The sequence below is a fragment of the Manis javanica genome, chromosome 12 (genome assembly GCF_040802235.1).
Source record: "Manis javanica isolate MJ-LG chromosome 12, MJ_LKY, whole genome shotgun sequence".
Classification (NCBI taxonomy): domain Eukaryota; kingdom Metazoa; phylum Chordata; class Mammalia; order Pholidota; family Manidae; genus Manis; species Manis javanica.
The window spans coordinates 7,959,702-7,985,027 of record NC_133167.1 but is presented as its reverse complement, the minus strand read 5'-3'; the positions used below and the strand labels follow the sequence as shown (position 1 = coordinate 7,985,027).

Below are 25,326 nucleotides of genomic sequence, written 5' to 3'. Positions count from 1 at the left end.
TGGCTGTTGGTTGAGCGTATGTTGTGTTACTCGTTTCTTTTTAATTGAGATATATACTATGCACATAATAAGATATTCAAACAGTACAAATGAACAAAGGACAGTAGCCTCCATTATACCCCAGGGCCTCTGTTGTCCTTTACAGAGGCAACCATGGTTAAGTTTTGTGCATATTTATTCCAGAAATTGTCCAAGTATATGCATATATATATATATATATATATATATATATATATATACATACACATACACACACACATATATGTTTAGTTCTTCTTTTAGTTTAGAAAATATTATGCCTACAGCTCTGTCCTTTGCTTTTTCACTTTACAATGTTTCTTGGAAATTGTTCCACATCAGCATCTGGGAATTGACTTTTTCTTTCTAACGGCCCCATTGCATCCTATTGTGTGCCTGTCCCACAACTCAATCAGCCTATTGGTGAACATTTAGATTTCATAGAACTTCACTGGTAAACAAAATATTCCTCAATAAACATCCCTGTGACTTAAGTTCTTTGCTACTCAGCTATCGCTGAGGGAATTCCTGTTCTGTTATTGTGTCTAGTCCCTGCAACATCCTTGAAAGCCTTTGGGAAGGAAATATTTGGGTGTTTTTAATTTGCTATATAGAATACCATTCTCAAACCCTTTCTAACTTCTAGCAAAAGATATGTATATATTAATCATCCACTGAGAACCATGTTAACAAATGTTAAACATTTAACATTTATTATTTAATTTGGTGGCTTTCCTACTTGCTAACTTTTCTTATGAGTTTATGTCATGAAAGATCTAGGAAAACACATTTCCTCCTTTGCCTGTGGTCTATATGAATGGTGCCCGTGGTTTTGTGCTGTACAGACCCCCAGGTACCGCTGCTTCTGCTCTTGGACGCCTAGAATAAATGCAAGCTGGCAGGCTGCGTCCTCCTGACTAAATACGCCAAAATATGCACAGGCCTATCTCTAAAAATAGCTAGAGTAACTTGAAACCAAAAGGATAAATTTCAAAAATACTAAGAAAAGTAGGCAAAAACCCAATCCAAGTCTAACTGAAAAGCATTACGACCCAAACAGGAAGAATGAATCAGCTTAGAGAAGTCACCTTCAACATCAGAAGTAGCAGAAAAACCAGGAACCACAAAGATCAGAGCGATACAAGTTGTACACTCAAAGAAATCCACCACGGCAGCAAAAAGGAGCTTGGGGCATCTGCCTCTGGCTCGGGCATGCTCAGGCACCCTCCGCAGATAAAGCCAGCACGCTGCTGATGACGCAAAGCCTAGAATAAAGCTGCCAAGTAAAAAAGTCAGCGATGCTCAAAGATAAACCCAAACCCAAACCTGAAATGTGGCTGAATTGAATAAACCAGTGAAAAGCAAAGGGCAAACAATGGTCCAGTGGAAGGTATACATGCTAGGATGCTGGGACTTGTCTGAACTGACTGTGTCCAAACAGGTGTATGTGTGGGAGACAGACACGAGTCAGCCATCAGTGCCCTCCAGTAGGACAATCCTAAAGGTCATGTTTGAATTACTGATAGACATCAAATGGGAACTTTTCAAATAGTAATCTTTGAAGAGGAAGCACTCCACGAGCTGGCAAAAGAAATTTGGTTCAAAAAACATACTTCCAGCTAATGGCAGAATGAGCAGAGAATCTGAAAAATTAATCCTCTGAATTCCCTCTGAAAGTTCAAGGAAACCATCTTTGAAAAAAGATCAAGAACTTCACTGGAATGAGATTTTAAAAGGTTCCAGGAGATAAATAGCAAGAGATAAAACGGTCATTTTTCTCAGAGATGGCCTGCCAGTATAAACCAGTCCACTTGTAGTGGGGGCCATCGACAGCTCTTGTTCTAGCCCACCGGATCCACACCAATGCCCACACTGGCTGCAAGGGGGACGGGAGGGAGGCTGAGAAGCAGATGCTAAGACAGTGTTAGGCATTTGAGAGGTTGGTTGAAATGGCTGTGAAGGGAAAAGGAAGGGGCAGGACTGGACGGGGAGAGCCTGCAGGCCACAGAGAGAGGGCAGGCAGGACTGGGCAGGAAGAGCTTCAGACTGCAGGGCCCCTCTGAGAACGCCTCGGCCCGGGGGTGGGGAGTCCCTAGGCACGGGTTCCCCGTTGGAGACGTCCCAGGTTGAGCAGGAATCAACCGGGATTCCTACTTCTGCAGCCCAAGGACAGAGAGGCCTCAGGGTCAACATCACTGCGGAGCTGAGGGGGCAGAGCTGGACTGTCAGTCCCCTGTCCTCCCAGCAAGCAGTAGGGTCTCCTGGAGGCAGGCTGGAGCAGCCACCTGATAGCCACCCCAGGGGCTGTCCCAGTGCTTCCATTCATGTCAAAATCTCCTGAGCATGTCACGGGCAACATGAGGAGGTTCCTCGTGACCATTCCCAGCAGCACCATCGGCAGGGTATCTTCCTGCAGCGGGGATAGTGGGTCCGTTGCCTCACAGGAGGATTTCAATGGGCTCTGGTCCCAGCCTCATGCCAGGAAGGAAATAGAATCGAATGGGGCAAGGGCATGGGTCTACCAAATCCAGCCTGGGAGTAGACCGCAGGGGCCCAGGATGGCCTTTGTTGGCCACCAGCAGCCTGCTGCCTGGCGGGTGGGGCTGAACCCCCCAACAACAGAGAAGATGACATGCTGGATTAGAGGAACCGTATTTCATGCAAAATTTACAGCCACTCCCAGATGTTCCACTCACATCTTTAAATGTCATTAATATAGAGCCTTACAAACATCAGTGAATAAATAAACCATATTTCTTGAAAACCATTCAGAAAAAAATGATTAACGCCAGAAGAGGTTTGAGAGAGAAAATTTGGATGCAAGACTTTCCTACCCAACTGGATGACCGTTCAGGTGTAAAGATCATGGAAAGCCACCCTCAAGTGTATGTGCCGTCCAGAAAAAAATTGCCTCCAAGAGGGAAAAATTGCAACCTCCAAGAGATAATAACAATGAAGAAGGAAAACGTCGGGTGGAAGAGCTTGGAGCTGAGCATTAAAAGCAGGAAACCTGCTTAAGTTATGATAGCTACAGTTACAACTTGAAAATTAAAAGGAAGAAACAGTTAAAGAAACCACCTTCGTCCTTGAAAAAAAGACAAGACGTGCTACCTTAGATAAACTCACAAAGAAGGAAGAATATTCTTGGGTTGTAGGGGGCAGGGATGGTGGCTGGCAAGAGGACATAGATGAAGCAAATACTCCATGAAAGAAAACTAAAAGTTATTGTTCTAGGTTTTTTTCTACTTTGATAATTACAGAAAGTGTAAGATTTTTTTAAACCTGATGTAGCCAGGGACTATTAAAAACAGGATGCCCGTCTCCAAAATGACTGAGGAAGGTAAAGAGAAACAAACAAACAAATCAGGCCAGCTGGCGAAGGAGCAAGGCAACAGGAAACGGAGCACAGAAATTACAACAGATACAAACGATTCCAACTTCCTTTTATCAACTCACATTTTTCAGTTCAGTTTCAAAATAAAATTCAACTCTTTGTTGCTTATAAAGGACACACTTAATGACAGAGAAATAGTCAAATGTAAAGTCTCAGGATGATAAAGCAGACAAACATAAAAAGACAGTCAGAGTGGCCATATTCATACTTAGTACTGTAAAATTTGAGCATAAAGGCGCACATTAGGATTAAGAAGTTTATTTTGTGTTAATAAAAGAAAATTGGTGAAAGCAAATACAGTCGTTTTATCCACTAAATGCCACTGTCTAAAAGCCCATGAAGTAAAACTTTCAGAATTCAAAAAGCCATTGGCAAAAACACATTGCAGTGGCAGACTTTAATGTACTATATATTTGAACAGGTTGAGTAAGCAAAATATAATTAGGCTATAGAACTATATAAATAATATAATGAATACAATATAATTACTAGCTCTTAGATTTGGTTTTAAGCAGGTGAGCAATTCACTTTTTCCTCAGGTATCCAAGAAACAGTTACTAAAATGAATTATCTGCCTACCAAGTACAAAACCTTCCATTAAAAAATAAGCAGAAATTATATTGGCTATATTCTCTGACCACAATACACAAAAATCTAGGAAAAGATAAAACTGGTTATTTAAAAATAAGTGAAGTCAGAACCACACAACAACATGCATGAAATATAATCAAGAATAACAAGAACTTTCTGGATGAGTTGTGAAAAAAAAAATTTACAAGATGCAGCCAAAACTATTCTCAGGGATAAATACACAGGCCCTAACAACTTTAATATTTCTTTTTAAAAGGGAACTACATGAATGAATTAAGCACTTAACTTGAGCATTAGGGAAAAAGAAATTAAAATGTCATAGAAAATTCAACAAAAAAAATTTATGAAGAGCAGAAATAAATGATTGAAAAGAGGAAAATACCAGACTTAATAAATGTAATAGTTGGTTCTTTGGTGGGGAAGTGGGGGTAAACAGTAAGCTAAATAACACATTTATCCCTAACAGCCATGAGAAAGAAGATGCACATGAACATAACTAGGAATAAGAAAGAAGGCATTAAGCATAAATGGAGATGAGAGAAAAAATAAGAAGAAACTACCTTATCACTTGTGTGTCAATCCGTTTAAAAAACCTTGATGTAGTTGACAGTTTGGGGGCAAAAGATAATTTAGCACAACTGATACAATAGTTGATACAAGAAGTATTGATTAGACCAGCAACCATGAAAGAAACTGAGACTATTACCAAAGAATTACTCTTAAACTGGTTCTAGTTTATTTAAAACATCAAGGAACAGGTAATTCCCATACTCTATAAATAATTTCAGATCACAAGATAATATTAATGAATTTCTGTTATGAAATTAACTTACCCAAATTCCAAAACTTGACAAATGTAACACAAAAGAATAAAACAATTGCTCAAATGCACTTGTGGCAGATGCAAATATCCTGATTAGAAAATAGCAGCTAGAACTCAGTGTATTGCAATTATAAATCATTATTGACCAAATTAGATTGACCATAGAAATGTTAAGCCCATTTCAATGTTAGGAAATCTATTAATATTGTGCATTATATCATTAAAGCAAAAAGGAAAAGCCATCTGATTGTATCAATGAATAATTTTTCCACAAAAGTCATTTAAATGAAGGAATAGAAGGGTACTTCTTATGCGTCATAAAGACTAACCTTTTCACATCAATGGCCGACTTTGTGTTTAATGGTAAAAATAAATAAATAAGGCACTTGCCAACACCTAGAAGCCCCAGATAAGACAATTAATAGAAATAAGAAAAATAAATGAGGCATTCCCAAAAATAAGTAATACAAACAGAAGGCTTAGTCAATAACTGATATTGAGACTCTCAGTGAGCAATTTGGAGGTAAAATCCAATTTAGATCCTCATCTCACACCATATAGCAAAAGACACTCTAAATTCACAAATGATTCAAATTTCAAAAAATCAAACCATAGGAAAAATAGATGAAATTTGGGGACAACTTATAAAAGCTAGTTCAGAGAAAAGCTCTTTGTCAACTTAGAATGATTGAAAAGCAAAAGAATCAGAAAATAGGACAGGTTTGACTGCACAAAATTAGAAAAAGTCTTTTTGTTAAAAAATTGTAACATCAAATAATATCCTAAAGGAAAGAAAATTCAACATATATGTTCGATAAATGATGTTTTTCCTCTATGAAGAGTATAAAAAATGCGTAATATCAAGCGCTGCATTAGATAACCCGGAAAAAGACACTAATAGTTCCCAGAAGAGGACTTACAAAGAGATAAAACTTTTGCTTATCAAATTTAACAAAGAAGTTGGCAACAGTTCCGTGAAACAGTTGCCGATATGCTGGTGAGCATACAAATTATTATGCAGCTTTTGAGATTTGATAATTTATAAACCATGAAAATCTTTGTCATTCATCCAGTGATTCTGAAAATTTAACTTAAGTAAATTATGCAAAAGAAGGAAAACTTGTGTGCAGAAATATGTTCACTTTAACGTTTTTTTTTCTGATAGCAAAAAATACACACATTTAAATGCCAACAAGAGCTTAATTTCACAGTGGTAAATCTACTCAATGGAAAATTTCTCTATGTTATGTTTATGCTGACTATGTTAAGTAAAAAACCCACAAACTACAGAATTATACATTCAGATGATTTTTTTAAAAACCACATATAGTGGGGAAAAAAACCTAGAAAAAAATTTCCATGTGCCAAACACTGGTTGCATTCTAACAGTTAGATGGTCGGGGATTTTTAAATCTTTCATCTCTAGTTATCTCTCTCTCTCTCTCTCTCTCTCTCTCTGTTTTTTTTTTTTTAGGGGGGAAGGGAGTTAGGGTGTATTTTTCTAATTAATTAATGATAATGTGAAAACAACTAAAATTTTTTGTAATTGTATTAAATGGGGGAGAGGGGAAGGAGAAAAATAAGAATAGCTTTTGACTTTCCCTTAAAATAAGAAAAGTCTGGGTGTGTGTTGGAGCCACACTGGGGGTGGGAGGAAGGTTTACACAAAATTGAAAGAAATGCATTGAATTAGCCAATGCTCAGCTGATGAGGCATAAATCTTGCCAGTTGAGAGATGAACGTTTCAACATATAGCGTCTGATGGACTCGGGAAGAAAGCATGCAGTGACAGCTGGAAGTGACAAGTGAAAGCAGGTGCCATCCAAGAGACAAGAGAATAGCAATGAGACCCCGATCCGTAGTAAGAAGAGAAGCTTCATCTGTCCCCGGTCAGCCATCACGTCAGAAAAACCGTGTATCACATAAGGAGTAAAGTACAATATTAAAGAGACTCAAAATGTCCCATTAACAATGAAGATTAGGTGAAGGAAAGATAATGAAATAAAATTCTTCCCAAGTTTAGAGAGCTGTTAATAGAAACAAATGCAGAAGTTAAAACTACATGTTTGCTAAACTGGATATTTAGGTTAAATTATCTGGTTCTATTTTAAAGGGACAAAAGGCAAGACAAAATTCACACTAGAAACTGAAAATGAGAAACTGCAGTATCTCAATATAGACAGCACGGGGACATCCCCATGGAGGTTTATACAAATGAAACAATTGTAATATTTCCCAACGATTGTGATACTCCCTATAAAAATGGTCACCCATTAAAAAAAATCATAAGCCAATCATCTTTTGCTGACAAGAAAAAGGCATAGACAGAGTAAAATGATTGGATGGTCTATGGTTTATCAGGCACACAGAACACACAAGAAGAACAGATATACAAAGAAATTTTTTTTTAGTAAAAAGAATTGAGAGAGTCACACAGAGACTACACAAAAGTAAAAGCCTCAATAAATAATTAAAACATGAAATACTCAATTTATGTTCCAATGAGCATAGCAAAGAAATACATAATTCAAACATAGCAGAAATGCAAAAAGATGTAGAAATGGAAATATAATTGTAGGTAGAGACCTTAATACTCCCCTCTTAGAATATAATCCACCAAGTCAACAGAGCTCTGAACAGCCCAGTTAATAAGCTAGAACTGGCAGATCGTGGGGACTAAACCGTAAATCAAGGGAACACACGCTCTTTGGGAGAGGAAAGGGTCTTTCGTCAAGTTTACCCCATTCCTGGGCCTAGCCAAGTGTTCCAAGGTAGCAGTGATTGTACCTTTCTGTTCTCAGACCACAAAGAAAACACAATCATGATCTTAATAATATATAACAGGCATTTTTATGCATTCCCTCAAGTAGTGTCTTAAAGAATGTGGGAGTCAGGGACACAATGAGGAGTTCATAACTGAAAAAATTGAAAAGGAACAAATATTAATAGACAAAACACAGACGCAATCACAGCTTAAGGGAAAATGGGAATTCCAAAGCATTCTTGCAAACAGGACAGACTGGGAAATGAGGTGAGCCCAGGCTACCCTTCAGGAAGCTGGATGAGAGCGTGGGTGACAATAGCCGTGGAGCTGCTCTGAGCACACGTGCCCTGCGGGCTTGCTGGCTGCAGGGGCAGCATGTGGAGGGGCTGGGAAGGGGTTAGAACACTTGGACAGGACTAGAGTTGCTCACAGTCTATTAAAAAATAGACAATTTGGCACCCTCCTGTGCTGGACATACTCCGCTGTATGAATCCCCGGCTGTAAAAGGAACGGGCTCCGGGTGCCATAGCAAACCGCTCAGCTTCGAGAAGCGGGAGCCGGTGGCCTCACTGAGCCGGCTCTCTGACTGCCCACTTGGCCCTTCTGAGCTGTGATTTCTGCAGCCGCCTGCACCCAGTCTGCCCATGCCTTCAAGGATCCAGTGTCCCACTTGGGGCAGCCCCAAGCCTGTGTCTGCCCCAACCCAGCTGTGTGGCTCAGACCAAGGCAGCCTTTCTTCCATCAGCAGGCTGGACTTCCCAGAAAACAGCAGCAGTAGAAAGAATCCAACTGTAGGGGGTTTGCAGGCTAAGAAGGTGACCCCCCTCTCTTATGCTGCTAAACCCCTCATTCCCAGGAGCACTGTGGTGGGAGCCACCCAAGAGAAGGGGAAGCCAGCCTGTGGCTGAGCAGTTAGTACAGTCCGAGGGGCATAGCTTGAGGAGGAACACTCTCCTGTGCCAGGGTCGTCTCACCCGAGTTCCTCCCCTGACATCTCAGTCTCCTCTGGGGGTGCGGTGTTCAATGCTGCAGTTAGAATATAAATATTTACTTGGATGCCATTATCTGCCACTAACACTGTAATGTGAATAAATTCATCCGTCTGCATCTAGATAGGCTTCTGGGAGACACAAGGCAAGAAGCAACAGGACACAGAGGGGCGGAGCACACAGAAGCTTCCTGCCTCTGGAATTCTGGGGGAGCAGCACTGAAGTTTGGTGGGCTTGGCATGGGGCTGGGGGAGTGGAGGGCTGGCTCAGGACATGAGACATAGCCTGCCCTGTGCTAAATGCTCTACGGAGGGAACTTGGTACATTCCTAGGACACTGCTGTGATTTACGCCCATTTTACAGATGAGGACAGTGAGGCTCACAGAAGCTAAAGAATCTCAAGGTCACACAGGTAGTGAGGGGCCTCACTGGAATCACATTCTGAGTCTCTCCATTTTGCTGCTACCCTGACCCCCCCACCAGCAAGAACACCCAGTATATCCAGAGCTCCCCCACTTTGTGCGCCCTGTTCTGCCTGACATCGCTTCTTTCCCCTTGCTGTCACCTTCCCTCCTAAAAATGTCACCCCTCCCTTCAGATGCCCACCTCCCTGATCTACCTGCGTCATCTGCTAAGTTTTCCCTGCTGTGGCCGAGTGTGGCCTTTAACAGTCATCTGTGACCCATAGGGGTGCACATAGGGAACAATCCAGTTATCACGTACAGTAGTAGCTAAAGCTTCCCTAGGGGCCTATCGGGGCACAAGCACTTCCATCACTTACTCACTTACTGCTCTCAAGAGCCCTGTGAGGAAGAAACTATTATCGCTCCCATTCTCCAGAGAGGTACACGGAGGCCGGGGAAGTTCTACAGCTAGCAGGTGGTGGGCCTGACCTTCCAAGCGTTGGCCTGGCCTGCAGTGAACACCTTGCTCACACGCTGTGGGGTGATTCCTGAAAGTGTGTAGTTTTGGGCTCTTGGTGCTTTCCCAGCACTATTCTGGGGATGTAGGCAGCCAGGCCAGCAGAGGGTGATGGCATGCGAGCCGAGATCCCCTGGGGAAGGCTATCTATAGTGAGGCTTCCCCACCCCGGCAAGACGCTGCAACCCTGAGTCAAATCAGGAGGGAGCTGAGGGTTCATAGAAAATGTCACCAATAATCAGGGACAAACCAGCCCCCTCTGCCTACTGCTACTATTGTCACGGAGGTTGCTGGGGGCTGCCGCGGCCCCCCCCCCCGCCATATGGGACAACCTGCAGAGTCTGGGCAGGTGTGGACAGAGCCCAGGACACAAAGGCCTGGCTGACCTCATGAAAGTCACCTGCCGTCCACATGCGCAAGGTCAGTCTAGTTCTGTGCCTGGATTTTTCTAAGTGGCTCAAGGGCTGTTACCTGCTGGTGGTCCGGTGCAGCTGAGTAGGCTTTGAGATGTCATTTGTCCTCCCAGGTTGGTCACCAGCCTGCTCTGGGGAGAGTCACTTCTCTCTCTGGGGCTCAGCTTCCTCATCGCTGAAATGAGGGGGTGGGACCAGATGCTTTCAAGTGGCTCTAGCATCCGCTTTGTCGGGCTGAGGGGCTCCTTTTCCTGGGTCTGGAGCGGGGCTCTGTGAGTGGAACTAGAAGGGGTGGCATGGAGCATGTGTCCAGGAAGGGGGCTTTCCCTCCTGCGTTTTCTCAGAGGGTCTGCAGGCTCACCCAGCTTCCCCCCGGAAAGTCAGGAGTGACTGCATGAGCAGCAGGGTGAGAGCCTTGGAGAAGGCTTTGCAAACCCTCCTAAAGCCATGCGGCCCAGGGGCAGCCAGCGTCTAAAAGACTGTCATGCTTTCCAGCGCTTCTGGGGTTCAGGATTCAAAACGGCCTCCCACCCGAAAAGGGGATGGTGCTGGACACCTTCATACGGAGGCCTTGTGGCCTGGGAAAGCGTCAGGCCCAGCCTGGAGGGGACCCCTAGTCCCCTGCCTGTGTGTTTCCAAGGGCTGTCAGCGGTGTGGCGGGGGTGGCCGGCTGGGAGGACATGCTGCTAAGCTCCCTGGCCTTGGCCTCTCCATGCCAGGCCTCCACAGCTATTTGGGTTAGCCATGGACTGAAGAGCACCCAAGGGCCCTGTGAGCAGAGCTTTCCCCAGGACCGCCCATCTCCAGGGCTGGGAGTGCTGAATCTCACCCGTGGGCCCTGGGTAGCTCTCAGCAGGGAACCTGTGCTGCTTCCCGCCATTCAGGAAAGTCTGGGTTGAAACACAGCCTGGCAGGTTCAGTTCCATCGCCCAGGAGGGACTAGGAGATTCCATTAGAGATCAAGACATGGGCTATTTTTACAGGCGGGGCTGCTGTGACTTTCAGGTGTTTGCAGGAATAGAAACTCCCCGAGGTGGGTCCGGGTGATTCATTTTTCCTGCATGTGGGTCATCTCTGTAGAAATAACAGCGTGTGTATGACTGTGGGGAAGTCACCGGCCCTCCAGAACATGGCTTTCCTCACGAATTGCTGACGGAACAATGACAGCCTTTGAAGCTTCCACCATGTCCGACTCTGACCACACCCGTGCTTGTGTGAACCAAGTTCACTCACTGTTCCAGGCCAGGGAGCCCCAAGCTGGCCTGATGCTGGGCAGGCCCTCCCCAAGTGTGGCACCCCCAAGTCCCAGGCCCAGTCTCAGCAGAGGGGAGGTGGCCCGGCCAGCGCATCCTGAGCGTAGCTGCAGGCAGCCAGGAGCCTGCAGAGAGTGACACACTCACTGCTCAGCCCCTCCTCACAGGGAGCCCTGCTTACCTCCTGCTCTGTTTTCTTTTTTTATACAAATGTCTGTTTTATTGTGGTTGCTTTTTATTTAAAATTTTGAATACATGCACATATTCAAATACATATGTAAATGCATATAATGATGTGTCTCTGCCCCACCTCTGACAGCCACATCCAGCACCCAGCTGTCCTCAGGTGGGTGCTGATGACCACTTCTTCCAGTTTCTGTCCCAGTGTGTATACATTCATGTTCTTATTTTCTCCCTCTTTTAACATAAAAGACCAAGTCCTACGTGGCCTGTTCTGCACACAAGTCACCTTCCACCGCCCTTTCTGAGGGAGCCTTGTTAATGAACCTTATTGAAGGAGTAATGGTGGACCCCTGGCTGGGCCGAGTGGGGGCCAAAGAGACTCCAAGGGAAAGCCAGGCAGGGACTTGCCCCCGGCCACCCGCAGAGCTGGGCCCCTCCCTCAGCTTCTCTCCTCTCCCCACCCCCGCACAGCTCTGGAAGTCATAAATATGAAGATTTTTCTCCGAAGATTTCCCTTAAACCTCCCAGAAGCACCTACCCTCTCACCACCCGGAACAAGTCAGGCTTGGGAGCCTGTGGGGCTCCTGCCTGCCTGCCGGCTGGGGAGCCCAGGAGAGGGGACCGGTGCAATTTGCACCTCCAACCCCGCCAAGGTTTCTGCGCTGCACTGAACTCCAGGGCTCTGCTCCTTCTGGGATGAGGAACAAGCCACCCAGTTTGCCACAGAGCAGCTCCCCAGCACTGAGGACTCGCCACACCCTCTCCTGATGCTTAAATTCCCTCCTTTTGCCATCAAAGGCCTCTGCACTAGTGGGGCATGCCCTCCAGGGGGAAAACTTGCCACCGGGACAGTGCAGCGTGTAAGGGCTGGGCCAGGGGGATGCACGATGGCCCCCAGCCTGCTTGGCAGTGGGGAGCTGCTCAGGGACCAGAGGTGAGGGGCGAGGTGACAGAGGAAGGTGCCAAGGGCCCGGGGAACAGCCTGAGAACAGGCACAAGCTCAGTATGTGGGCCGGGGTATGCGTGGAATGCAGGAGCGGAGGCCTGAGGGCTGGCAGACAGGAGCAGGGGTGCTCAGGTCCCAGGGAGCATCTGCACTGGAAAGGAAGTCACCCCATAAAAGAGGAACCTCGTTAGTGACTTTCTTCTAACACCCATGCAAACCGGGACTGGCCACAGGGAGATGGGATGGATCAGGGCTGGACACAGGTGGTCAGGGTGGAGTCAGGGCAACAGCAGTAAAAGGAAAAAGCCAGAACAGGACGGGGGCGTGGGGGTGTCTGAGAGAAGGGCCACTGTCCTCTGGGGCAGGCTGATCCAGTGAGACTCTCAGGCAGGCCCAGGTTCAAGCAGCCCCTCCCCCATGTAGCCACTCTACAAGCTTGGCCTTACTTCTGGAAATGGGGGGTCACAGACTCATTCAATCAACAACGTCCCTGCCAGGCAGCGGTGGTCAAGACAGACAATAGCATCTTCCTCAAAAACACTGTTTTCAGCAGTTGGCATGAGAGCAGGGCTAAGAACACCCAGCAAGTGTCAGCATTTGGGGACTCTGAGACATCTGCCGCCACCAGTCCCCACTGATGTTATGTCTGTCTCAAGGGTCTCTTAGAAAAAAAGAAAAGGAGCAACATGGAAAATGGGACCTTCCTGATGGAAGGGGTGAGGTCCCAGAAATAATAGGAGGCCTCAACAGAGGACGGGAGGGTGGGGCAGGGGAGCTGGGCCTCCGCCCTCGGGGCCTCCCGCCCTCTGCTCCAAACCCCCAGGCAGCGCTATCCTCAAGCTCCCTTAGCCAGCATCTTCCACTGGAGCCCAAACTAGGCCCTTTTCTGATCCAAACCAAGTTCCAGAGGACTGCGTCCCCCACCCCACCCTGACCCTCAGTTGCCCGCAGAGACACTGAACCCTACTGGCCATCAGCAGTAACTGAAAATGTCCCCTCCTTGAAAGTGAACAGGTGGATGGCTGACAGCATCAAGGCCACAACCTTTATATCAAGGTATGCGGAGTAAAATGCACAAGGGGCAGCAACCTTTTAAAATCCACCCATTCCCTCCTACGTGCCCGCCCCAGCCTGCACTGGTGTAATAGTGAGGTTTGGGCAAAAAGTTTTGGGTGTCCCGACATCTGAGTGTGGGTTTTCCTTGGGTTCCTGTCACAACTTATAATTTTTTTAGGACTCCCTATTCCCCCAAATTGTCCTACCTATCACCATTTATGGCCCAATGGGACCAGGAGTCCCCCTGAGTGAGCAGGAATCAGACCAAGGTGGTTTCCCAGCCAGAAATTCCAGAGACCTTCACCGCAAAGCTTATGAAGACCATGAGGTTCTGGAAAAGGTGGACATCCAAGCTTCCCTTCCTGCTGAACGCAGGATAGGAAAGAGTCTTTAATCTATATAAGCAGGCCCAGCACTTCGAGGGAGCCTCTGAATGCCTTCAGAACTCTAAATAAATGTCCCTACGTTAATAACCGGCTGCCTTGCCCAGGTTCTCCAAGACCCTTTCAAGGTCTGGCCCTCAAGGGGGCAGCATCCTGGGCTGAACCTTCGCAGGAGGTTGCCGGCCTTTCCTCCACCAGCAACCAGGGCCCCAGACCCCTTTCTGACTGGACCCCGGGGCTTCTCACCCCTGGTCTCTCTGAGCTCCTTGACACCTGCCAGAGGTCACAGCTTCCTGGGGACGTGCTAGGGTGGGGGTAAACAGTGGAATATTTCTTTTCGTGTTTCCTGTTGCATAAAATGCACTGTGTCCACAGGCCATGTGTCCATGGAGAGCTTAATATTCTCACAGTTTGGTCATTAATCATCCTATTTATTTTTTGTGAGCATTTTCTCCCCACTCATTTCCTTCTACCCCTCCCGCACCCACACACACTTTTATCCTGGTTTTGCTGCATGGAAATTCCAGGGAATGTGGGTGTAATGGGTCCTTCTGTTTCATGAATCGTCTTGCAGCACACCCTCACGCCTCCATGGGTAGAGTAAGTATGGTATTCATTTCCTTGCTGGAAATGTTTGAATTAATTTTGATGATGATCATTATTATTTTTTCATCTTGGGTTGGAGGATAAAAAAAAAAAGTCCAGTTCCCAGGGCCTGGCAGGTCAGGGTTAAGGGAGGCCCCAGGCCAAGCCCTGACCCTCCTCCGAGTCAGGCCTGCACTCCTAGTCTCATGCAAAACTGTGTCCCAAGGGCCTCTATGAGGCATATACTATCATTAGACCTGTTTACAGATGAGGAAACTGAGGTACAGCAAGGATGAGTCACGTGCCACATGTGCACCAGGGGCACAGAGCAGAGCTGGAGTTGGCCTGGCGATTGCCCAGTGAGTACGGACATGTACCTGCCAGGCGGGCACAGGGCGCACACCTGCACCACCTCACTGAGCCCCCACAAAGCCTGACGAGGCAGGGCCTGTGAGCACCCCATTTTATGGGTGTGGTAAGGGACACGCTGAGAGCTTAAACAACTTGCCTGAGATGACCCAGTTATCAAGAAGCCGAGCAGTAATGCCAACCACCCCAGCCTGACTCCAAAGGCGTCAAATGTAACGATACCTTATATCCATGTTCTGCCCTCACAGTGCGACCTCCTCCATCGCACCTCCTGCCCTTGGACCCCAATTGCCACAAGCATGTCTTGGAGTCCCTCGGCCCTGAAGGCCTCCCTCCACCCACTGTGGGTGGCACCCCATGCTGCCAGTTCATCCCCAGCCTGTGTCAACGCCTCACCCCTGCTCCACTCCACCCTCCTGCTACTGAGCCAATGCAGACCACTCCTGTGGGGCAGAGGGGGCCAGGCAAAACGGTGGTCTTGGAGTGCCAGCACCCCTTTCTGGTAAGTCAGTCCCACCCCAGATCCCCCCACCCACCACAGCTTTACTTCCAGCTTCACAGAGCAAATCTACCTTGTCAGGCAGCAACCTCAGGCACCTTTTAAAAACTGGCACAGTCTACACACAAGGTGTTTCTGCTGCTCTGAGAAACTCACCTCCCACCTGCAGCCCATCCCACCTGCCCCCGGGGGTCTGCTCTGTCAGGCTGTCACTGCTGTTTATGAGGGTGTCCACAGGGCAGAGGAAATGTTAGAGGATGTCACAAGAACAAAAACCCATGCTCTTCTTGGTTTTGAAGGTAGAAAAATACTCACAAATTGGATGAATACTTGTTCTGTAATCTAAGGTGACCAGAAGTCTTAATTTATGTATTATGTAATTTTTAAATGACACAGATTTCTGTAAAAATACATTAAATTGTTACATAACGCACATAATGTTACGTAGGGAAAGCTATTGTGGAAGGGAAAGTTTTCAGTGTTCATTAAAATACTTGGATCTACACCTTTTCTAAATGGAAAGAACATGGGTATGAATATTTATAAGATGAAAGCCCAGAGGCCTCACTAGACAGACCTCGGAGTTCTGAACTCCAGAAGTTGTTCATCACAGGGACCGTCTCCATGGGAGGCCAGAAGTCTCACCCGCTCGGACATCTTCAAGCTGCCCAGAGGCTCCGCAGCCTGGGGCTCTCTAAGACCTCCCTCCGTCCCATCCAGGACTCCTGTCTCCTTCCCTGATCCCATCACTTTCTGGACTCCTGCAAATAAGCACACCTAGTTCTGGCCCAAGCACTGCCTGTGATAGCCTCCGTGAGGGCCTCCGTTTCCTCATCTCTGCAGTGGACACCGTGCCCTGCAGGCAGAGCTCCCCACGACCTTGCTTTCTCTCTAGAAGTACCTGATCCTGAGTGCTAAGGAAACAGGCATATGGAACCTGCTGCATGGGCAACGAGGAAGAGAAAGCCGTCTAACTATTACCCTGCCACTCCAGCCCCCCACCCCCTGCCCTCCCCCTCCCCTTGCCTCTTCCTCCCTACCTGCTACCCTCCCCCCTGACCTCTGCGGGCCTCCACTCTGGGCCCTCGGCCTGGACCTCCTCCTGCCCACCCACCTCACCCAGCCACGCTCCCGTCTCTCGCCAGCTGTCCCCCTCCCTGCTCCGGAGCCCACAGGTCTGCTGCCTGCACAGGCACCCTGATGGCCCTGCCCTGCCAGCCCCCCTTCCCCTCCCTCCCTCACCCCTGACTGCCTGGCCTCCCTCTCTGCCCTTCACTCTTCATGTGCCCGGGACCTCCTTTCTGGCCGTTCTCTGGCCTCCAGCTGCCTGGGCAGCCTGCTCACCCACCCCCTCTCCCCCTACACAGTCCCCTCCTCCCGCCCTCTCCCCTCCCTTGAGCCATCCTGCTAGCAGTCCCAGGGGCCAGGGGCCAGGGGCCCGTGTCAGGCACCTGGACCTCTCCAAGCTTCGGGAGTCAGGCACCTGCCAGGCACAGGGAGTGGCACGCGGTGGGCCGCTGCAGGCCCTGGGGCCACTCCAGGAAGCCTCCGTCTTCACAGTGAGTTCTCAGCCATCTGGGGGTCTGGTCCATGTTACTGGGTGGGTGCCCCTCCTCAGGACGGTGAACAGGCCAAAGAAAACATACAAACTGCTTCGTGTCCACCCTGGGGCCCCCCTGGCTTGCAGAATCACCACCGGAAGGAGGCGGCTGGGCTTAGTGGACTGGGGCTCTGCAGGCTCTGCCCCTCCCTGTGGCTGGGCACAGCCCTCCCATTCACAAGGAGCAGTGGTGCCCTGTGCCTGGGACGTACCACTGCCCAAACCAGCCTCCCAGAAGGCAGTGACGGGGCCTCCCTTGGGCGGGGGACCGGCTGCCTGGCTGGGGAGGCTGTGGTGGCAGGAGGGACGAGCCCTGCTCCAAGGAATTGGCTGGTGGAGGCTTGGAGGGAGCCGGGTGGGTGGGCAGCCTGGGTCCTTCAGGGGAGGCATTCCCAGGCCCTTGCTGCCCAAACTCAGCCTCAGAAATTCCTGATTTAGGTTTCTGAGGTCACACCTACAGCCACCCTCAAGCATCCTGCCACCCCGGAAGTACTGGGCCAGGCTCTGGACACCCACCTCGCCCCCACCCACCTTGCCTGCCCGTATTGTCACCTGCGGTCAGGCTCTTTCCTTGTCCACCTCATACACTTTCCCTTTCAGTGTCAACAGCCCCATTGCCTCAACAGGGGGCAGCCTCGGTGTGCGGGAACCCCTCACTGCCCGGCTTCTCCACTGCCCCCTTTAACACAAAAGGCTAATTTCTCTTTCCCCAGGTGACAGAACCTGGTGGCTTCTCATGCAGCCTGGCTCTGGAACCATAAACCTTGGTTGATAACAGATCAGGACCTCCCCATACCTCTCTCACCAACAGACAGTGCAATAAGCTCAAGTTAAATGTTTGGGTCCCACACGCTCAGCCCCCTGGCCACTTGAGCTTTTTCTGCCTCAGGACCTCTGGGAGGTGGGTATGGAGACCAAACATGAGGTGCCCTACCGCTGTTACCTGCACCAGTCTCCATGGAAAGCCCCAGCCCCAAGCTCTTGGTGCCAGGGAAGGTGGGCGTGGGCCAGAAGTAGTGGGAAAACTCCGCCTTGGCCAGTTGTAGGGTGGGGAGCAAAATCCCCCAAACTCATCCGGCTCTAGGTCCCCACACAAAGCCCTCAGGCATCTGAGGTCGCCCCCTGGGCAAAAGGCAGCTTCCCAAGGAGGCCCCAGATTGTTACCTGGGGTGGGAGAGGGTGGCCAGGGCTTTGGGGAGTCCCAGGACACTGGACTTCCAGCGTTAAAACCAGGACAAGTCCCAACAAAGAGGGAACGAGCTGGCCTGCAGGGCTGAGAAGCTGTGGCGACCGGCCCCTCTCTTCATCCCGAGACTGTCTCTCCCAGACTCTGCCCCCAGGGAAGGACACTGTCCTGTTGGGTGGTCAGCCCAGGTCCCTGCTTCCAGCTGCCTGTGCCCAGGAGGCCCTGCTCCTCCGAGGCTCCGGGTGCGCAGGGGGGCCTCTTTCCTCCACCTGCACAGATGAGCACACACAGGCCCCTTCACTGTGGAGATGCCTGGGTCTGAGAGAGGGTAAAAGACGCTTGGCCCAGGTGTGGCACTTTTCCTCTCTCCCTCACAGAAGACCGACAGGCACCGGGTTTCAACAGCACAGTGACCACATTTCCAAGCCAAGCCTCCCGGTGCCATGGTCAAAGGGGCTGTGTGTTTCCTTGGGCTGTCCCTTCTTTGTCCGTATGTGGAACTGTCTGGGACACAGCAGAGAAGGGGCTTCAGGCCACATGAAGCAGGCCAGTCTCAAGAAAGGAATGTATAAGCCACCCCCAGCCCCAACCCAGCCTCCTGTCCAGATGAGGGGCCCAGGCAGCAAGAACTGACAGGACTCCACAAGTCTGTTCAGTACTTCCTCCGCCAGGAAGACTTTCCTTCTTAAGTGGCCCCTAGGGGGCCTCAAACGGGTGCCACACCACCTTGCCATAAACAGGGCTTTGCCCACTTCCAGCACGCAGAATGATCGTAGTGTGTGCTGTGGTCTTTGCTCAGACCTCCACAGGCTCACGGCCAGGACTGTACACTTCTACCCTGAGATGCACACACCCAGATGTACACATGGACACGGCGGCACACACAACAGAGACATACCCTAACCTAGAGACACACACGTAAACACGTCCAAAGATACGTGCACACATAAGAGGCACGAGGACTCACACACACAAAGGGCACCCACATAAGCTTATGCTTCTGCAGACACACACAGCCACATTCACATCCGAAAACACAAGAATTTGTCAAATCACACAAAATCACAACCAGACAAATCACACAAATGTGTAAGGAGATCCCAAGTCAGAAAAATATCCCCCCACCCCCACAGAACTACACACTCTTAGACAGGCACACCCTGATCACCCAGACCCCATGCAGCTCCATCACCTCTGGCTGGTTCGTTATCTCCTTTCCCTCCCCATGGCCACAGTCCTGGCCCCCCAGGCATCCCTTACCGAAGGCCCTTAGTAGGAGAAAAGGTGGTAGGTCACTCAAGAGTGACACCCAGCGGGAACAGAGCGAGGGTACAGAGCCTGAGCCAGTGACAGGGAGGTATGAGAGTTGGCTTCCCACTATCAGACACAAGGTTCCCTCGAATGGCGCCCCAGGCCTGGGTGAAGCCCCCAGACCTCCCAACCACCTTAGGATGCAGTTGGAGAAGAATATGAAAATACTGTTGCAAGCTTGCATTCAGAATGTCATTAAACCTAAAAGGTTTTCAAAGAGTCCCAAACCCAATAAAACAACTAAGGAACGAATCCTATGAAGAATGATACATGAGAAATGAAGAACATACTGCTTACAGAAGTGAAATACGTGGTTAATGATGGTGTATCTTGCGTGAAAGAGTTGTATTTGATTTTTAGCTATGTGGAATAATACATAAGCAATAATATAACTAAGAAAATTAATTTGGAAAGAATTTTTTTTTACTACAAAATTTGGCCGCAAACAAACAAGCATTTGATGCACTAATAGGAAATACATAGGAAAGAAAATGCTAGTGAAGAGAGGAAAATGAGAGAGTGGCAAATTCATTTTTCCAATGCTTCTGTAAAACGGGCAAATAAAAATTAAATATAGCCACAAAGAATAAAGTTACAACCTCAAGTACTCAGATATCTTCTTCTCAGAACAGAGTGGAATTTTGTAGAAGCAGATTTACTGAGTTTGACTCAGTAAAAGAGGACACCCTCCTGCTAGTTTGCCATTTCAGTAAAGTCCAACTTTTCATTTCAGTTCACCAATAAAAAAGATTTATTGAGGACCTGCTATGTGCACAGCCCTTGGGATGCAAAGATAAATAAAACATTCCTTATATTCTAAGGCTTCTTGGAGAATATGAGGTCTGAACTGGTGGCAGAGACACAAAGAAGAAAACGTGAATCTCAGGAGCGGTTGGAACTGATGGGCAAGGGAGCCGAATGAAGCAGGTGAGGGAAGGGGTGTGGAGTCAGCAGTGACTCTGAGGTCTCTGGCGCCAGGACCAAAGGGCTCCGAGGCTGGGCTTGGGGGAAAGCACTTCCACTGTGGACCTGAGAGTTTAGAGGGCACAGAGATGCTGTGCCCACCACCATGGAGAGCCAGAGTGAGGATGGTCAGTGTAAGGATGGTGGAGGAAGCTTGTGGGATTGTAGCAAATACCGTGTAGTATGAGGAAATAATCAAGGAGCTCACATGGGAAAGAGAACTCTTGAAGGGGTTGGCAGAGAGAGAGGGACCAGGAAGGCAGAAAAAATTTGGCTGGAGGGAGGGCTGCCAGTCACAGAAGCCAGAGGAAAGACGGAGGCCACGTGCCAGCCAGCATGTGGAGAAGCCTGGCAGGGAGCCGGCGGCCAGCACGAAGTCTTATGTGACAACATCAAACATCTTGTTGACAGCAGCACCGTCCGTGAAGGAGCTGCCATAGGGGCGGTTCGGAGGATCAACTGTCTACAAAAACTTTGGGTCCAGGATGATCCCTAAGAATAAATTAGTTGAAGCATATCATAATACAAAAGTAAATTATTAGAATCTCATTTGAGTTATCACTCAAGTTATCATGGGCTTATTAAGTGGTTTGGCTGGAAGCTAAATGGAAAGGAATCAATTGTGATGATTCCACTTATGCTTATAATATAAAGGAATATAAATAGCGATTGTTTTGGTCTAAACTGAGCCAGATCTCCGATGCCAACAAAAAGTTTCCCTAGTCTTCTAAGTGTATTAATACATTTTAAAACACATGTTAACAAATTAAACACAAGTTTAACAAATTTTAAATTGGTTTCCTTGAATAAGATGGCCATGATTTTAGGTTGGGCCTTACAACATATTCTGGAAGCATTAAGTAAAAATGCAGTGCAGCTGACCTTTGAACAACACGGGTTTGAACTGCCATGGGTCCACTTATATGAATACTTTTTAAAAATAAATATATTGGAAAAAATTTTTCAGAGATTTTTTGACAATTTGAAAAAACATTTTGATTTCTCTTTATTGTAAGATTATGGTATATAATACACACAACATATAAAATAAGTGTTAATTAACTGTTATGTTATTGGTAAGGCTTCCAGCCAACAGTAGGCTATTAGTAGTTAGGTTTTGGGGGAGTCAAAAGTTATAGGCAGATTTTGGCTGTAGGGGGAGTTGGTGCCCCTAGTCCCCTAGGATGTTCAAGGGTCAACTATATAATAATTTACAGTTTCTTGTTTTATGGCTTCTGGGTTAAAATGTGAGAAATTGAAAAAGTCTTGCCCTGACTTGTTTTAAAAAACATCATGTCGCAAAGGCCTCATTGAGGAGAATGGTCAATGCTAACTTCCCCAAACCTGTAAACTGTGCAGCACAGACAGATGCCATCAGAATCACCAGACAGAATAGAAAAATTTACCAAAGAAGCAAGATGTTTGAATCTTTTAAAGTTGAGTTAGTTGTTCTCATATCAATAATTGGAGCGTCGTGTGAAACCTCTCATAAAATGCTGGCAGGCAAGGACCTTCTGTACTGCCGCTTGAGGAAGTGAGACCAGGATGGGCTTCATAGAGAATTGATTTTCTTTACAAAAGCCCATGTAATTCCGTTTACTCCTTCTAAAATATATAAGAAGCATAATCAAAGTTCTCTTTCTGTAACCACCAAAACACGGTTGAGCCAGCCCTGCATACCTTGGTCTTTTGCCCTGTTTTTCTATGAAATGGTTTAAATATTTTAAATTGCTCTGAGAAAATTTGTTATTTCCTGAGGGTGTCCCATGCCGGAAAAGCTGGGGCAGCCTGGCTGGTGTTGCAGATGCTGGGATCAGGAGAGTGCGTGAAAATACACTTTCATCTTAATTCTACCAGCTCTGGAAATTATGAAACTCTTCCGGAATCCAAGCCGCAGACAAAGTGCAGAGACTGGAGCGGGCTCTGGGCCCTTGCACCCAACAGTCTCCCATTACTGGGACAGCCATAAGCGTTCCATGGTGTCTCACAGCCTTTCCTCTTTTTCATTTCCCCTGGACAGCAGAAGGGTAATATTTTGGGTGGGAGGAAATAAGGCCTCCAAGTTCAATGACTTGTTCATAAGAACCGTGACTCCAGCTGCATCTGTTCAGAGCTCAGTAAAGAACTCTTAGCTAAGTAGGAGAGACTGACCTTTCTTAAGGGCTCATTAAACATTGTCCCCAAGTAGCACTGGGGAGGAAAATCAGCTATGACATGGCTCCCACCTTCTCACCTGGGGTCAAAAGCATCACGCACAGAGGGCTCTCTTAAATGGGTAAGTTGCAAGATGGAGGGTGGCAGACTGGCCATCAGTGAGTCTCTCTGGAATCGTCTTCCCCCTATCTCTCCATTGCCTGCAGCCCTGGGGCCGGGGCTGAGCCTTCGGAACTCACTGTTACCATTACCCCCAGGCAGGGGCTGAGGAACTCCAGGGGACACTGCTCCTTTCCCATGGGTCCAAGGAACAGGATCATTGGTTCCCTTCCTTGCGTGGACATTGCAAGCTCTGTCCTTGGTCAGCCCTGTCTGAGATGCTGGTGTCCAGGGGACCCGGGAGGTATCACAGGTCACAGTAAGAAGGGAGAGTCCTCAGGGATGGGTCAACTTGGAGCCTGGGAGTGATGAGCCCCAGATGATTCCCAGAGAAGTTTCCAAACCAAAAAGGGTGGGAGTGGTCTGGAATGTTCTTCATAGAAGCAGTCCACTTCTGTTGCCCCAAGAAGACTGTATCCTCATGCTGCCTGGCTCCCTAGGGCCACAGAAGTCTGGGGCTCCATGGACATTCATAGCAGCATCTCCTAGAGCACATGAACAGGAGAGGCTGGTGGCCCTCTGACATCAACGTAAAGGTGTCTGAGGGTCTTTGGCAATGACAGGGGCCCAAATGTGTCCATTTACCTCACTTAGAAGAGGGAGAGACCAGGAGTGCACACCTAGAGCCTGAAGTGAACAGAGAGGTCCCCCTTTTGATCTGGAGAACTGCTGTGCATGCTCATATATGTGGTGTGGGTGTGTGTGCATGTGTGCACACGATGGACAGGAGGAAGCTAAGGGTCACGACTCAGGTGCAGAAGTGTGGAAGTGGGCATAGCGGGCAGGGCAGATCCTTGTTCTGAAAGCAGGGTCAGTGCTGCCCACCCAGGCAGCAAACAGGCTACAGCAGTGAGGGGCCCACACACTAAAGTGACATCAGTCAGGTCCTTGTGGGGTGAGGATGTATCTGGGGACCATCCACCCCCACCCTCCAGACATCTCCCTGGCCTGTCTCCCACCCCCAGCAGCTCTTGGAGCTATTTCCAGCAGACCCAGGGCCAAGGTGTCTTGCTGGGCTCCAGGAAGAGCAAGTCCTCCCACCCTTGGACTGGGTGGTACCCCCAGAGTCCTGCCATGTTGGACCAGGGGCATGCAAATGGCCTGGGGAAGCCAGAACCTCCCTGGAGTAGGTTCTTACCTGGCTCTTTGGCCTGTGTCAGGACCTGGGCCCAGCAGAGGTTCTGCTCCAGGTAGGACCTACTCCCAGGGCAGATGGTGGGAGAGAGGATGGACCAACTACTCAGGAAGAGTCTTGTGGAGGGGGGTCCTCACACTTCATGCAGCTCCCCCTACTCGACATTAGAATTCAGAACTCAAGGTTGGGATTTCCCTGCAGACTGCATTCATTTTATAATCATTTGCAAACTTCAGGCCATCAGTGGGGAAGATCTGGGCTCCCCGGGCCCACAAATGCTATGAAGCTGAGAGAAGGGGCAGCAGTCGGAGGGTCTCTCTTCAGAGCATGAACTCTTAACAGCACAGGAAAGTGGTTACCAAGACAGAAATCTACAGGGACCAAAAGAAAGTCTAATTCTGGGCCCTGACCACACCAGGCTGTGCCTGCCTTGCAGGAGGCAGGCTGCCGTGCCCTGTTGGTGAGTTCTCAGGAGCTGGCCCTCCCCACACTCAGTCAGTACTCCCAGGACTCACCTTCCTAGCAGGACACACTGCTACTTTTTGGCCACCGCAACTCGAAGTCTGGCCCAGCTGGGCAGACAGATATAAACAGGGAGTGCCCGCATTTCTGGCTGGTCCAGCCTTTCCTTGCTTCTGTCCTGGGTGCAAAATAGGAGTAACGCTGCTGCGCTGGGGCCCATGGGGACCGAGGCAAAGGAGGGCGGGGGAGGCTCAGAGAAGCTCCCCAGACAGCCTTCACCTCCAACTGCACCTCTCCCCAGCACCCCTCAGGAACCTACAGCTGCCCCAGGGAAGCTGCAGGAATGCAGTCCTGACCTGGCTGGAGCTGACAGCCAGCCCCAACGACAGCACTGAGCCACTGCACCCTGAGTGTGCGGGAGCCACAGTGGGCAGGGCACTTTGCCCGCACAGGGGGCCTAGCCCTCCCCACAGCTTCCACGCCCCAATGCCTTAGAGCAGGGCTCCACCCTCCTGCTGCCACAGCCTCTCCCTCCAGACAGCCTTTCCTCTGCCAAAGGGAGCCCCAGGCAGTGCCTCCTGGGAGGCTGGTTTGGGGGGTGGAGTGTGTCCAGGTTCCTTCTGAAAGAGGAGGGCCGTGCTCAGCACACAGTGGGGAAAGGCCTGCAGGGAAAGGTGCCCTGAGCCCACTGAGCCTGGCCACGCCCTTCTAGTGGTGGCTGAGAGCCCAGAGGGGCCCCAGTGTGGACACAAAACAGCTTCATATGTTTTCTTTGGCCTGTGCACCATCTTGAGTAGGGGCACCCACCCAGTGACACAGGCCAGACCCCCAGATGGCTGAGAACTCACTGTGGAGACAGGGGGCTCCCTGAAGTGCCCCAGGGCCCACTGGGCTTTCCCCACAGCTGCCCACTGGGCCCCAGGGCCTAAGGGGCTGCCCCACAGCTGCCCATCTTCCTGCCAGCAGATGCCCAACACCCAAAGCTCAAAGAGATCCAGATGCCCGCTGACAGGGGCCCCTGGCCCCTGGGACTGCTAGCAGGATGGCTCAAGGGAGGGGAGATGGCAGAAGGGGACTGCGTAGGAGGGGAGGGGGCAGGTGAGCAGGCTGCCCAGGCGGCTGGAGGCCAGAGAAGGGCCAGAACGGAGGCCCCAGGCAAAGGAAGAGTG

At 49.0% G+C, this 25,326-nt stretch overlaps 1 protein-coding gene across 19 annotated transcripts in view; it reads right to left on the bottom strand.

The window, feature by feature from the left end:
• Positions 1 to 25,326, bottom strand: part of GPR55 (G protein-coupled receptor 55) — a 52,147-nt gene that overhangs the window by 5,780 nt on the left and 21,041 nt on the right. The window contains exons 1-3 of one of the 19 annotated variants that reach the window (XR_001853180.3): positions 24,211 to 25,238; positions 23,699 to 23,757; positions 19,686 to 23,187 (exon numbers count right to left, since the gene is read on the bottom strand). The exons of 1 other annotated variant lie outside the window; for it this stretch is intronic. Coding sequence is in view for 1 of the 18 variants with exons in the window: in XM_073217997.1 (XP_073074098.1) it covers positions 9,972 to 10,088 (117 nt within the window). In the remaining 17 variants the exon portion in view is untranslated. Of the gene's footprint in view, positions 1 to 1,106; positions 1,295 to 9,971; positions 10,089 to 19,685; positions 24,067 to 24,210; positions 25,239 to 25,326 lie in introns of those variants that run through there. 17 more of the 19 variants (XR_012123471.1, XR_005055749.2, XR_012123470.1 and 14 more) reach the window with 17 other exon arrangements.